General features: G+C 38.7%; 1 protein-coding gene across 2 annotated transcripts; it reads left to right on the top strand.

Annotated features, from left to right (window-relative positions):
* The first annotated feature begins 152 nt into the window (after window positions 1-152).
* Window positions 153-15097, top strand: morc3a (MORC family CW-type zinc finger 3a). 2 transcript variants are annotated; one of them, XM_062431557.1, is made up of 19 exons: window positions 153-191; window positions 2833-2905; window positions 4338-4470; window positions 4619-4845; window positions 5085-5241; window positions 5847-5991; window positions 6739-6867; window positions 7041-7160; window positions 7258-7355; window positions 7530-7637; window positions 7745-7873; window positions 8490-8564; window positions 11138-11180; window positions 11381-11470; window positions 11636-11744; window positions 12071-12143; window positions 12230-13298; window positions 13947-14140; window positions 14259-15097. In XM_062431557.1, the coding sequence occupies exons 1-19, from the start codon at window positions 153-155 to the stop codon at window positions 14413-14415; spliced, it is 3168 nt and encodes a 1055-aa protein (XP_062287541.1). In that variant the 3' UTR covers window positions 14416-15097. The 2 variants fall into 2 exon arrangements, with proteins under 2 accessions (XP_062287541.1, XP_062287542.1); XM_062431558.1 differs by lacking the exon at window positions 7530-7637.
* Window positions 15098-15631: the final 534 nt, after the last annotated feature.

Genomic DNA, 15631 nt, shown 5'->3' with positions numbered 1-15631 from the left:
ACTCCGCTTCTGATTAGCTGTGACGCTGCCCCCGTTGGTTAGATTGGTTAGATTTATGCACGAGGACTGAGATGGCTGGAAAATGCGGGTGGGAAAAAGCAACCGGTTTGACTTCACTTCCTCCATCCGCTGTATTCCGTATTTATGGAAAGATGGCGGCGCAAACAGACCGCGGTGTCCCTCTGAGTACGGTGAGTACAATTTACTCATTTATGTTATGAATTTCTATTGTTATATTATCTTAGTCAACTGCTGTGAACAGTTACGGACGGATAAACTCTACCAGTGTCAGCATAGGGCATGACAAGCAGACGATTTGTTACATTTGAACTGTGGGATCGACCAGTGGGAGTACCCCCGTTACCCCACAACATACATAGACCTTGACCCATGGCCATTAGGGATGGGCGATACAACTTCTTTTTGTTTCGATTCAATACCAAGTAATACTAGGGTTAGTGTAACGATACAAATACTTTTTTTTATTATTATTTTTTAAATCAGATCAATATCTATATTTATATTTATATTTATATATATTGTTCTGTTTTGTTTTTTTTCATTTATTTAACAAAGCAGCAATACAACACTGTTTATTCTTCACATTCATTTAAAAAACAAACAAACAATAAAATAAAGACTTTCTTGGCCAGTGCTCCATTCACTTAAGCCAATTCTATTAAATTTTAGTGAGGTAGTATTGGACTATTAGTATTGGACTAGAGTAAACACTGAATAAAATGAAGCACTTTTAAACTGAGGTTTTATCATTCACCAGAAAAACAAACTCGAACTCAAAAATAGGCAACTACCTTAGAGCGGTGGTTGCTTAACTAAACTCCAACATAACATTCAAACTGAAGTTACTATCCAAACCAACAATTCAAAGAATGAGCAAAAATACTCCGAAAATTATATTAGATTTAATAATATGATTAAATTATTAATTTGTAATTCCTTAAAACTAAACTATTAGGATTGAAATATCGATATTTTGGTATCGATCCGCCCATCTACTAAGGGACAGTGTTGCTGGTCGCCTTAACCATAACTGGAATATCCTACAAATCCATTCATCTTCCATCGCTCCCTGGAACTGAGAATAAACAAGTAGCTGTAGCTCCACTAACTTGCTCAAACATACAAAATAAACAGTAAGCAAACCTCTTTGTAAACATTTAGTGCAAAAAGGAATTCAAGACCTTCAGAGCCCTATTTGTTATTTTTGTTGTTTTCAAGCTGTCAGTTGGAAGTTTCTCACATCTTTGCTATTGCTTACTCTGTCCTCCATCTTGTTGCCCTGCTGTTGCTCTCTTTTTTCCACCTTGCTGCCCTGCTGCTGCTCCCTCTTCTCAATCTTGTTGCCCTCCTGATGTTCTTTCTCTGCCACCTTGTTGCCCTCCTGATGTTCTTTCTCCGCCACCTTGTTGCCCTGCTGCTGCTCCGTCTCCTCCACCTTGTCACACTGCTGCTGCTCTCTCTCCTCCACCTTGTCACACTGCTGCTCTCTCTCTCCTCCACCTTGTCACACTGCTGCTCTCTCTCTCCTCCACCGTGTCACACTGCTGCTCTCTCTCTCCTCCACCGTGTCACACTGCTGCTCTCTCTCTCCTCCACCTTGTCACACTGCTGCTCTCTCTCTCCTCCACCTTGTCACACTGCTGCTCTCTCTCTCCTCCACCTTGTCACACTGCTGCTGCTCTCTCTCCTCCACCTTGTCACACTGCTGCTCTCTCTCTCCTCCACCTTGTCACACTGCTGCTCTCTCTCTCCTCCACCTTGTCACACTGCTGCTGCTCTCTCTCTCCTCCACCTTGTCACACTGCTGCTCTCTCTCTCCTCCACCTTGTCACACTGCTGCTGCTCTCTCTCTCCTCCACCTTGTCACACTGCTGCTGCTCTCTCTCCTCCACCTTGTCACACTGCTGCTGCTCTCTGACTCTCTGCAAAAGTAATGACATGAGCTTCAATGAAACTGCTTACTACAGCACTTCTGTGTGAACAACATGAGTGAATTTAATGTGTCCACATGCTTAGTTCAATTCAACTCAGAGATGTGCTCACTAAATGTGTTTCCCTTCTGACTGCCTGCTGTGCTGCTGCTGCTGCTGCTGCTGCTGTCTGACTTTGTTCATTCTTTACAAAAGTTATGCATCAACTTAAATTAAGCTACTGTGCTACTGTGTAAATAATGCTGATAGTGGATTATATATAAATATTTGTTTAAAGATGATTTTTACTTAATATCTAAGAAAAGGTGTTTTGTGTGTTTTCTTTCATTTCTATGGCTTATTCCTCTGTGGGACAGAATATAAATCTGAGGTTAAAATGTGTGTTGAATGGACAGTTTCACAATAGCTGTTACAAGGAAGTGTATAAAAAGCTGTTGATAATGTGGCATCTTCAAACATAGCTCTGTCTTCCTAGCAACTTCGCAACTATGCTAAGATGAATGTGCTCAATCATTTGTATAAAACCGGTTTCCAGAACAGTCGCTAGCAAAATAGTTTGTTGATCATTTGACTGCTTTAGCGTGATGTCCGTAACATTGTTGTTACATACAGGTATGTATTTTTTATTAACCAGTGTAAAGCTTAATCAGCCAATGAAAGGGTTACTATTTATATCAACACACCTCACAAAACATTCACTTTGAACATATCTGCAACATGGTCACAGTCTAAGTATTTTGTAGATATGTTTATATAGGACACAAAGTATAACACAATATAAAATAACTGATTGAATTAAAAAGGATTGATGTATGAAATTAAGATCACTTTGAAATACAAAGGTCACCACTGTTTATCTTTTCATTTGCTCCAATTGCAGCTTTGTCCCAAGTTTCTTCACACCAACTCTACCAGCCACACCTGGCCCTTCAGCGCTATCGCTGAGCTCATAGGTGAGTCATCATCACATGGTTGTTTTTTGAAGTAAGAGACGATTCCCTATTTTAGTTTCTACTCTACCTCTAAGTATGTGTTTCTCAGGAATCCACAGCAGCATTTATTTCAGCAAACTAAGAAACAATAAATTAACCTGCGCCAAATTATCCTTATAGTGTTTGCCAAGAGCTTAAATGTATATAACTACACCTCAGGTTTATCTGATTACAGCCTCAAATATCAACAAATATGCTATCTTTTGATGAAATTATGTTTTAACAGCACTTAATGAATATTCCAAAAAGTGATAGGATGGACTTGTTAATGTGTTTATGGAGAAATATAGCTATAATGAACTGAATTGCCCAAAAAAATCGCATATTTCAGGTTATAATTTAAATCTAATCAGAGCTTAATCAAAATGCTGCACTTAACATTGTTAACTAGTATTCACTGTCTCATCTTTTTATGATTAAGTCACTTATCTGACTGGTATGTGACAGATTTTTTTAATAGGGATGAACTCAGAATGAATGCTGGGTGACTTACTGATCTGTTTAAGTATAGGAACCTTTTGGATAGTCAGTATTTTGTGCAGTGTAAAGAGAAACTTCATATGGAGATATAAAACATTCACTGACCTGTTTTGGTTTGGCACTTTGACAACTGTGATGTCAAAGTGTACATATGACAGCTAGAGGGTGAAAATGGTGTTGATAGTCATTAGAATACTGAAGCGTAGTCTCAGTGATTTTACAATTAATTAAAATCAAATTCAAGTGTATCACAATACAAACCTTGCTTCCCTGCCACGTGTTTACTGGAACAAAGCAATCAAATACAGTTAAGCTTCATTATTTCTTTTGATCTCCTAGAAATCAAGGTCTCTTTTACAAGGGAGCCCTGGGAACAAATTACATATATACAACATATATAAACTCACACACAGAGCGACTATCACACACACAGACACACTAATTGAAACAGTGACTGATATTACTAAAAATATCAGTAAGCAGAATGTTAAAATTTGTATTTAATTAGATTTTGTTTGACACCTGGTAAGTTGCATAGAACCAGAAACCAGTTCATGTCAGTTGGTATGAGGGCGTTTTAAAACTAAACTATTGTTTCTTATGCCCACCACAACTTCCTTGTGGCTAATGTAAATTCTATCCATACTCATTTTGGCATGCATGCAAATAACATGCAAATTACTTATTAATACACTTTACAAACAGTACATAAAATGACACAAAAACTCCAATTTCAGCCTGGTGTGCCTATTTGAAAACTGTGAAATCTGTGTTAGAACACACCTGAAAAACTGACACAGGAGCCTCATTAAATCTGACTTTCACTACTCTGCAACTTCACTCAATGGAGGTCAACAGATACAAGATTTCCAGGTAATATTTATTTGGTCTTAAAATCTGTTTCTTTTGACAGACAATGCCTACGATCCAGATGTTTTGGCCAAACAGTTCTGGATTGATAAGACTGTAGTCAGCGAAGAGGAATGCCTCAGCTTCATGGATAATGGAAATGGACTGGACGTTGAAACAATGCATAAAATGCTCAGGTACAGACTCTGCTACTCTCTTCGTTTGTTTCTTTACCTAATGCATTTTAAATTTTCTGATAGTACTTGTCAAGGAGAATGTGTATGAACAATGATGCGATTCATATGCTCACTAAGAATGTGCATTCCCCCCCCCCCCCCCCCCAAGCTTTGGATACAGTGACAAGACTGCTGTAGATGGTGTACAGCCGATTGGTATCTATGGCAACGGTTTCAAGTCTGGATCCATGCGCTTGGGCAGAGACGCCATTGTCTTTTCCAAGTCGAAGAACGCCTCATGTGTTGGGATGCTCTCTCAGAGCTACCTGGAAAAGATAGATGCTCAGCAAATAGTTGTACCCATGGTCCTCTTTGAGCAGACAGGAGCAAAAAAGTATATCCTTGATCTACTGCACATATACATCTCATGCTGTAAAGAAATCTCAAGCATGCTTAAACATTTTGTTACGTATTGAAGTTTGGATTTGATGCGTTTGGATTTTTGTATCTTATTGTAAAAATGGTTTGGGTTTGGGTTTCATTGTTTGAAAGTTAGAAAAAATACTTAAACCAGACAGTCATGTTTAAATTTGTCCTAATTTAACATTGCAAGTCGCCCTTAACTTCAGTTCCACTCAGTGTAAAAGAGGAGCACAAAGCCAGTCTGCAAGACATCTTGCGCTATTCTCCTTTCAAGACAGAGGAAGAACTTCTCACTGAGATCAATGCCATTGGTAACTCTTGGTCCGCAGGGAAAACTGGCACAAGGATCATCATCTGGAATCTCCGCAGGTCTGTATATAGTCAGGACATAAACAGATGTTCTGCATTTTAAAAAAACAAGTGCTATGGCCCACAGCAACATTTTGACTGCGTTGTGCTCAGGCTCTTTTCAAAACCTCACATACAATGAAGCAAGTTTTAAAAAAGTTTAGCAGTAAGGCAGCCAACTTTTAGCATCACAGGTTCCTATTACATGGCACTGGCTCAGTTTTTAGTAGTGGGGATCATTATGTTAACTTGTTGCAGACATACATGGTGACGTTTAGAAGATCTGTCGACTAACCATTTAACTTTGAGCACAAATCCAGTCATCTTTCCAACAGGAATCTGACGTAAAAAGTACAGTACGAAGTAATAAAGAGCCCACAGCTATATGTTTATCTCATAAATGTAGGAAACGTTTTATGTGCACCCGTTTGCTCTCTCTGGATTTAAAACATGCTTCCATTAAATAGCAGGAAGCATATTTATCAGTAATGAATGACACGGCTGTGTTATGTGTCATTGGCTGCTTGAGATAGACAGGTTTTTTTTTTGTGTGAATTAAGAAGGACTAAGTTATACATGTGATACAGGCCCATTTTCTCACACTGTTTGTGTTTTGTTTTTACCAGCACGTCCACTGGAACAGAGTTTGATTTTCAGACAAACCGTTACGACATCAGAATTCCATCTGACGTCCACGAGGACATGAGTAAAACTCCTCAAAATGCCGTGAACATCACTTCATACAACCCTGAGAGTGTGTACTCACTGCGGGTAAGGAGCAGTAATGTAAAAATCACACACATTCAGTTGTAACAGTTTCCACAATGTTATACAGGCATCAAAATCTTATATTATTAATTACTGACAACGGTTACATTGAAAAGGTTTATCGTAGTAATGTCAGTCTGTCCACTGGTTAGTACACCACTGTCATCCAGACTGAAATCTCATCACTGTGTTAAACCAGGGTGTGAATCCTAATGATTTTGCCGATCTGAGTTTTATATTTGTGGTTTTGTCCGAAATGTTTCAACAGCTGTCAGATTGCTGTGAAATTAATTACAGAGATCCGTGTTCCCCTCAGGATGAATTATTTTGACTTTGATCACCTGACTTTTGATCCAGTGCCATCATCTGCAAAACTAATGTCATTCACAGCCTCAGGTGTACTTTGTGTTTAGTGCTAATTAGCAAAATGTTAGCTAATCCAAGATGGTGAGCATGGTAAACATTATACCCGCTAAACATCATGCATGCGTGTTTTGCTGATGTGATAATTTAGCTCAAAGCAGCATTGTTCATGAGCACGGCCTCACAGAGCCACTAGCTGTAACTGTTATTTCTTCTACTGGTGAAGCTGTGTCACTGTTTTGTTTTTGTTTTTTAAATCTGTGCATGATCTGTGTTTTTATGTACAAGAGAAAAATATTTTAAAAAATGTTTAAAGATATAACTGCATACGATTACCTTTTAACCTTTCATTTTCATAAATTGATGAATGTGTTTTAATCGACACAGGCATATTGCAGTATTTTGTACCTGAAGCCTCGGATGCAGATCATCATACGTGGTCAAAAGGTTAAATCTCAGCTCATTGCGAAGAGTCTGGCCTGTATCATGAAGGACCGCTACAAGCCCACTTTCCTGGTATCCTTTCATCACAGGCTCTCTAGAGCTCTGCCCTTTTTTTGTTTTAACTTCTTCTCTCTGGTTTTAGATATGTGTTGAGTATTTATAAATGTTGCAGTTTGAGACATTTGGGAAATGCACAAAAAGTGTTTATATCTCTCCTGTTTAGTTTTCCTGAAATTTTATTTTAGACCAAACCTATTCCTATCACTTTTGGTTATAACACCAAAAGTAAAGACCAGTATGGCATTATGATGTATCACAAGAATCGTCTCATCAAAGCCTACGAACGTGTAGGCTGCCAGCTCAAGGTGAGTTTGTGCTGTTGTTTGTGAGTGTGTTTGTTATACATGGTTCCCAAATCTTCTCACCTGATGTTCATCTCTTATGTCTATTTGCCTTTTACAGGCCAATAACAAAGGCGTTGGGGTTATCGGGGTCATAGAGTGTAACTATCTGGATCCTACCCACAACAAACAGAGCTTTTTGGAGACTGATAAGTACAGGTAATAGCATCAGTGCTGAAATCATATTTGATCATATTGGTATGATTAAGGGCTAGATAGCTGTCTTTTATACACACACAAATTATAATGTTGATCATATTACTGAAATAATTCTCAGCACATGACTATTAAACAGGAATGCAGACATCTGAACTGTTTAATTTCTTGGTATAGGAAAACTTTTAACAATTTGGGGATCAAACTGGAGGAGTACTGGAATGAAATCCGCTACACAAAGAATAAAGAGAATCCAAATAGCGCCATACCATTGGAAGATACCATGTTAGTATATCATTAATTTTGTAGTGCCTGACATGTTTTCACACAAATGTGACTAACCATGCACACTCTCTACTTTCTCTGAAACTTTTCTCTATCCATGTCCACAGGAAGCGTCCAGATCAAAACTGGGTGCAGTGCGATTACTGCTTGCGCTGGCGGAAACTCCCTGATGGGATTGACTGCAGCAAGCTGCCAGATAAATGGTTCTGCCAGTTGAATCCTGATCCTCAGTTCAGGTAACCAGAGCATTATCAAAAAACTGTTGTAAAGTTACAGTCTGATGTGATACACAAAAAATGTTATTTAGTTGGCTTCAAATGAAGCTTAACGTTCATATAGTTTCTTTTTACTGTCCCTCAACAATATCGTTAGCCATAATAGCCATGCAACATGCTAATGCCAAGCTCAACAGGTTAACCTGCTAAATGAACAATAAAGCAGCAGCAAACAGCAATCCACTACACACATGCAACACTTTCTCAGTTGTTGTGGGAATTTAAAATGCACATATTTTGCATACAGATTTTACTGAGAGATGGAGCAGGAGAAAAAGAGATTATGATATTTTCTCATAGTTTCAGGGACACACCACACATCTATGTTGAAAATACATGGAAAAGTGGATTTTGCACAATATATGACCTTTAACAATTTCAATGTATGCGTAGGATGAAACAGTGTAGGCTTGAAAACTCTTCCCTCTTTCTTACCAGAGTGACTAAACAATTAATTCCTTTGACTGCTTCACTTTATTGCTGAAATTTTTATTAAAACTGAGTTTCAATATAAATTTGGTCAAAATCATCTTGGACTCCACAGACTGATAACAGTTTTTTGAATTTGCTTGACCAGGAGCTGCCAGGTAGAAGAGGAGCCTGAGGACTCTGATGATGATCAACCTTCATACCGCAAGACCTACAAACAACAGTGAGTCATATTTTTGACACGACTTTAGCTAGCTTAAAATGGAACCAGCATATTAATATTTTAATCAGAATCAGAATCAGAATAATTTATTGTCATTGAACATTACTGTTCCAACGAAATTCTCATGCAACCCCTCAGTGGTGCGACACAAACAACCTAACAAGACAGTATAAAAATATAAAAAATATTTAAAAAACAATCATCATATAAACAAGTCAGTGTAGATACTGCAGTCTGTATTGCACTTATTTAAGTTAATCATTTAAAAGAGTCTATTTCTGGAGATTTCTGTTCAGCTCCCTGATGGCACAAGGATCGAAGCTGTTCAGGAGTCGTGAAGTGCGGGTTTTAAGGCAGCTGTAAGAATTGCTACTTCACAGTTCAGTGAAGTTTAAAAGTAGTGTTACATTAAAAATAATTCTGTGTTTTTTTAGTGTGATATTAGTATTAACAAAATGTATAAAAGGGGTTATTGTTTCCTCCTTATATCTGGTTATTGTATTCTTTATTTCTCCTGTGCCACTGTCCACAAATGAAGGTGAGCTGAAACCATAGGCCCCAAAAGTGGGATAAATGTGGAGAAAAAAAGTCTTGTTTTATGTACAATGCCTTGCAAAAGTATTCATACTCCTTGAACTTTTCCACATTTTGTCACGTTACAACCACAAACTTAAATGTATTTTATTGAAATTTTATGTGATAGACCAACACAAAGTAGCGCATAATTGTGAAGTGGAAGGAAAATTATATGTGATGTTCAAATAAAAATCTGAAAAGTGTGACGTGCATATGTATTCAGCCCCCTTTACTCTGATACCCCTAAATAAAATCCAGTACAACCAACTGCCTTCAGAAGTCACCTAATTAGTAAATAAAGTCCACTTGTGTGTACTTCAATCTCAGAATAAATACAGCTCTTCTGTGAAGGCCTCAGAGGTTTGTTAGAGAACATTAGTGAACAAACAGCATCATGAAGACTAAGGAACACACCAGACAGGTCAGAGATAAAATTGTGGAGAAGTTTAAAGCAGGGTTAGGTTATAAAAACATATCCCAAGCTTTGAACATCTCACGGAGCACTGTTCAATCCATTATCCGAAAATGGAAAGCGTATGGCACAACCGCAAACCTACCAAGACATGGCCGTCCACCTAAACTGACAGGCTGGACAAGGAAAGCATTAGTCAGAGAAGCAGCCAAGACGCCCATGGTAACTCTGGAGGAGCTGCAAAGATCCACGGCTCAGGTGGGAGAATCTGTCCACAGGACAACTATTAGTCGTGTACTCCACAAATCTGGCTTTAATGGAAGAGTGGCAAGAAGAAAGCCATTGTTGAAAGAAAGCAATAAGAAGTCCCATTTGCAGTTTGCCACAAGCCATGTAGGGGACACGGCAAATATGTGGAAGAAGGTACTCTGGTCAGATGAGACCAAAATTGAACTTTTTGGCCTACATGCAAAACGCTATGTGTGGTGGAAACCTAACACTGCACATCAACCTGAACACACCATCCCCACTGTGAAACATGGTGGTGGCAGCATCATGCTGTAGGGATGCTTTTCTTCAGCAGGGACAAGGAAGCTGGTCAGAGTTGATGGGAAGATGGATGGAGCTAAATACAGGCCAATCCTGGAGGAAAACCTGTTAGAGGCTGCAAAAGACTTGAGACTGGGACGGAGGTTCACCTTCCAGCAGACAACGACCCTAAACATACCGCCAGAGCTACAATAGAATGGTTCAGATCAAAGCATATTCGTGTGTTAGAATGGCCCAATCGAAGTCCAGACGTAAATCCTATTGAGAATCTGTGGCAAGACTTGGAAATTGCTGTTCACAGACACTCTCCATCCAATCTGACTGAACTGGTGTAATTTTGCAAAGAAGAATAGAGAAAAATTGCAGTCCGTAGATGTACGAAGCTGGTAGAGACATACCCCAAAAGACTTGAGACTGTAATTGCGGCAGAAGGTGGTTCGACAAAGTAATGAATCAGGGGGGCTGAATACATATGCACATCACACTTTTCAGATTTTTATTTGTAAAAAATCTTGACCACGACGTATCATTTTCCTTCCACTTCACAATTATACGCTACTTTGTGTTGGTCTATCACATAAAATCCCAATAAAATACATTTAAGTTTGTGGTTGTAATGTGACAAAATGTGGAAAAGTTCAAGGGGTATGAATACTTTTGCAAGGCACTGTATGTATCACATGGTAAGAAGGTGTGGTGACTATTTCAAAAGTGCGCCCTTGTGTTATATATATATATATACATATATATATATATATAATATTTATCCCACTTTTGGGGCCTATGGTTTCAGCTCACCTTCATTTGTGGACAGTGGCACAGGAGAAATAAAGAATACAATAACCAGATATAAGGAGGAAACAATGACCCCTTTTATACATTTTGTTAATACTAATATCACACTAAAAAAACACAGAATTATTTTTATTAATTATTTTTGTATATATATACATTCGTGTCTGTGTGTGTGTAGGACTAATGTATTGATATGCTATGATAAAAAAACATTATGACCTTTGTTACTTATTTGTTACAGAGAGAAAGAGGACAAGAAGAAACAAGATACACAAAGACAAAAGGTGAAGACATGTCAGCTGTAAAGCCCATGAAGAAGATCGTTTTGTTTACATGAGCCTGATATGCTCATCTTTTCTGCTGGTTTTGGTCCTTATGCACATGCTGGTAGAATATGTGATACTTGACACAAACAGCACAAAGTACTATATGATCTAGCAGTATTCATTTCTAATCCCTTAAATGTCAACACGTCATCTTCTAGATAGAGGAAGAACAAAGGCATCAGGAAGAGCTGCGTTTGGCTAATCTCGCCAAGCAAAACAAGGCTCTTAGACGGCAGCTGCGTGAAACAGTATGTTTTTGATTTTCACGCCACAAAGAGCTGAGAGATCATGTTGATTAATTTTCATCATTTTAATAAATACATAATATAATGTGGATGTAGTTTAGGGATAATAATGATTACATACAAAAAATACATGTCAGTGTGTGTTATATTTGTTGTTCTTGTTGACAGGCTGTGCGTCCACCCTCCACTCCCATTACCCCAAAGAGCAGGTCACTGCAAGGGGGTGCTGCAAGGGCCGAATCCTCTCCACTAGGGTCCTCCACCATTTCCCAAGCTGGTAAGAAAAACTGCTGTGTGTGAATGGTTATAATAAACTACTTTTGGGGACAAAAGTGGATCTGAGGACATTATTTGGGGATGGCTTGTCCAACTGGAGACAAACGCTGATTCTTTGGCCGGTGGTTATGATTAGAGTTAGAGGTTAGAGTAGTGTGTGTGTGTGTGTGTGTGTGTGTGTGTGTGTGTGTGTGTGTGTGTGTGTGTGTGTGTGTGTGTGTGTGTGTGTGTGTGTGTGTGTGTGTGTGTGTGTGTGTGTGTGTGTGTGTGTGTGTGTGTGTGAAGGGATGGTAGGTTTCAGAGATTAAAACCATCTTCTTTCTCCAGCCTGCAGCCCCTCCAGTAGCAGTGGTCTTCCAATTATTACTAATGTACGTTCTCTGTCACCAGCAGCCCCAAGGTAAGATTTTGTGCTATTTGTGAGCCTAACTATACACCTTGCACCTCATGTAAGAAGCATATTACCTTGGCTTTGTTGCACTGTAGGGGGAAAAGACTGCAGCCTGTTACTCCACAAAGAACGCCTAAAAGACCAAGAGTAAATCGCTTGGATAGAGTTACCTCAGATGCACCCCCATCAGTGGATGCACCGTTCTCCCCGTCAGTCATCAATGAGAACGATGATACAGATGACGACATATTCATCTTGGAGACTACCAGTACCCCCAAGCCAAAAAAGACAGGTTTGGATTTGTCTAAAGTGGAGATCAAGCATGAGCCAATTGATTCTAATGTCGATATGCTGATGGAGTGTAGTGATGATGCCGCTGTGGATAATGCCCCTAACGCAAATGCTGCTGGAACGGGCCCGCCTGAGACGGCGGCTACAGAAACCAGTCCCTCCCCAGCACCTCCTCTAGAGGTGGCCAGCATCACCACCCAAACAGAAGCACCTAAAATAAAGGAGGAGAGTCAAACTGAAGAGAGTGGGGGAGCACGGCAGAGTACATCTAATGAGAGTGGCGCACAACTGAAATCAGATGTTGGTGGCTGCAGCATTGAGCAAAGATTAATTAAGCAAGATCGTAACGATGACAGTCACAGCGAGACCTTGTTGAATGGAATGAACTATCTGGATAGTGACGAAAACGCTGGTCCTTCCTGTGCAAAGGCCTCTGACAAAAAGTCATCTCCACCGCACATCCACAGTATGGCCGAGGTTCAGGAACAGCAAGATCAGCTCCTACAGCTCATGCAGGTTACAGCTCAGGAGAGAGACTCTTTCAAAGAGCAGGTCAGTCAACTTACCTGCCAGCTGGAAGACATGCAGAGCAGACTGCAGGAGCTGTCTCGGATCAATGTAAAGAAGGAGTTGTCTCACCAAGCCAACCAGACAGAGGAGACAGAGGATGGGAAGGACTACAAAAGTTTGTTTGAAAAGGCCAAACAGAAAGTCGATGAATTGATTAAGGAAAAAGAGGCTTTCCTGACAGCTACTGAAGCCACACCCAGTACTTCAGTGGAAAAGGACATGGATGAGATTGCGCTGCAAGTTGACTGTCTGGTACGGGAACTGGATCAAAGAAACAAGGAGAGGGATGAACTGCGCTCACAGGTCAGTGCTCCAGTTGTGTTTTGCACATAAAGGATAAGAGCGGCAATATTCTATACTTTTAATATCATCAACAAACCCTATATAAAGACTTGAGCTAATAACATTAATCAGTTTCTCAATGATTTCTAACTTCCCCAGCCTGTCTGTGACATGCCTTTCAACTGAAGGCATACATTTTTAAATGAAGCAGAGCTCCCATTTTCAGCGTAATAAACACATCATCCATTAATAACCTTTTTTAAGCTACATCAGGCTTTGGATACAAAGGAAATAACTTTTTAGTTGAATCACTTCATCATTGGTTTTAGTCTTTTCATGGGATTTGTTGACACTAAGAAAAATATAGAACATAACCAGACTTATCCTTAAATGCAGGCATTGTAGTTCCCTTATCAGATAAACTATAGTCGTAAGCAGGAAATGCTGCTTATAGGCTCATAAAACCGCTCCCAAGACTTTAGCATGGAAGTTAATTCTTGATCTTGACTCACTAGCTTTTTGTTATTATAATTGTCTTGTATGTAATTTACTGTATATCAACATTTAATAACATGTAGATTTTTGTTTTTTTTACATTGATATTTACCATCTTACCCTCCCATCCTCATTTTCTTTCCTCCCGGTGTTTTCTTTCTGTTTTGCCACCAGTTGGACAGTCTGGAGGAAGAAAAGGCAAAACTGGCGTCTCAGTGTGAAGAGCTCAAGTTAAGCTTGCGGCAGCAGAAGGAAGAGGCACAGAAGGGAAGCATAGCTCAGCTCAGAACCAGTGACTCCTCTGCACAGACAGATCCAGTAGAGGCAGAAGGGACAGCCGACTCTGGCACAGCTTCAACTTCAGACACGTCAGGAAATCACTATCTTTGTATTATTATGTTTAAATGATCACTCATGTGATTTATGAGCTTAACAACCTAGCAGAACAGTGATCTAATTTGTATGTCTCTTTTTTTTTTTTCTCAGTTTGATTGAGCTACGTCAGAACGTCGGACGCCTGCTTGTCTCCTTTGTGCCGGCTCTGGACCTGGCCCAAGTGAACTTTGAGTGTAATGTACTCGATGAGATCCTAGAACAGGTTCTCTCCGATGAAGAGACTGTAGAGAAATTGATCAAGAAATGAATACTATGTGTTCGGGTTGTGTTAGAAAAATAATTTGCACTATATTCTGTTTGTTTTTTAAAAATCTCATAATCCAAAAAGTATGTCCAATATATTTTTATATTTCCACCTTGTTAATCTTCTGTGATGAAATTCTCTGTGGCACATTTAGTACTGCACTGCTGCTATGCTGAAATTTAACTAGAGCTATTTTAAACAACTCACTTAGTCTTAAACTGATTGTGCTTGCTTTAGCAGTATCTACTTGGCAACCATGATTAAGGATTGAATGTTAATGAGTTTGAGATATGATGGAAGGATTTTTTGGGATCTATTAATGGGTGTATGTTTTCCATTAAAAAATGTATTTCTATGTTAAGTATTGGTATGGGAACTACTGTATTATGAGGAGAAAATGTAAGCAGCTATAAATGATGTGTCTCCTCCATACCACATTCCATTTCAAATATGCACAATGAGATGGTTTCTGGTGGGATACATTTGTAATACAACAGTTTGAATTGAACAAAATATATTGAGCTGCAAAGATCAATTGATTAGTCGAATGACAAAATTGTATTTTGATAACTGAGTAATTGTTTTGAGTCATTATCAAGAAAAATGCTAGCCACTAAATGTAAATGTTTTCTGTAAATAGGCATTCATTCACATATTTCATTAAAATTAGGTAGAAAACTTTTAAGATTTAGCTACTCTCTTATTTTCTTATTTATAAATAATTTGCAATGCTCTTTGTAAATATCTTGCTTAATTTCTGCTGTCAGCCAAGATGAGATTTTAGGATACATTTTATACTTTGGGGGTTCTCTTCATTCATATGGTTTCATAAATTTGAATTATATTAATATAACCTGCATATACTGAGTTGTGTCTTTATGAGAATGTATCATTTCCAGTATTTGTATACCTATAACGTTATTACAGCTGCAGACATTCCCATTACATTTTTTAAGTGCTTTGGGGAGTTAGAGTGGTAACATATTTTAATATTTGTCATATCTAAATATCATAATAAAACAATAGCTGTTTGAAGTTGGGGTCCCTAGGCAGTTGTCCTATGGTATACTTCAGAGGAATTTTTTTTACTTCTACTATGTTAACCTTTGGATTTTACTCACAAAATATAACTATTAAAATATGATGCATTATTGTTCATTCAACTATCCAGCATTATGAGTCAATATATTGTGCTATTGCCTCTCTTTCACTCTGCCAA

Source organism: Scomber scombrus, chromosome 13 (assembly GCF_963691925.1).
Source record: "Scomber scombrus chromosome 13, fScoSco1.1, whole genome shotgun sequence".
Classification (NCBI taxonomy): domain Eukaryota; kingdom Metazoa; phylum Chordata; class Actinopteri; order Scombriformes; family Scombridae; genus Scomber; species Scomber scombrus.
The sequence above is the reverse complement of the archived record's forward strand: the minus strand, read 5'-3'. Positions and strand labels throughout refer to the sequence as shown.

Excerpts from the sequence above, each read along its gene's own strand:
- morc3a (XM_062431557.1), top strand. The coding sequence starts at position 153 with ATGGCGGCGCAAACAGACCGCGGTGTCCCTCTGAGTACG. Across the intron at positions 11,471-11,635 it reads GACGGCAGCTGCGTGAAACA|GCTGTGCGTCCACCCTCCAC; the intron begins GTATGTTTTTGA and ends TCTTGTTGACAG. Across the intron at positions 12,144-12,229 it reads CTGTCACCAGCAGCCCCAAG|GGGGAAAAGACTGCAGCCTG; the intron begins GTAAGATTTTGT and ends GTTGCACTGTAG.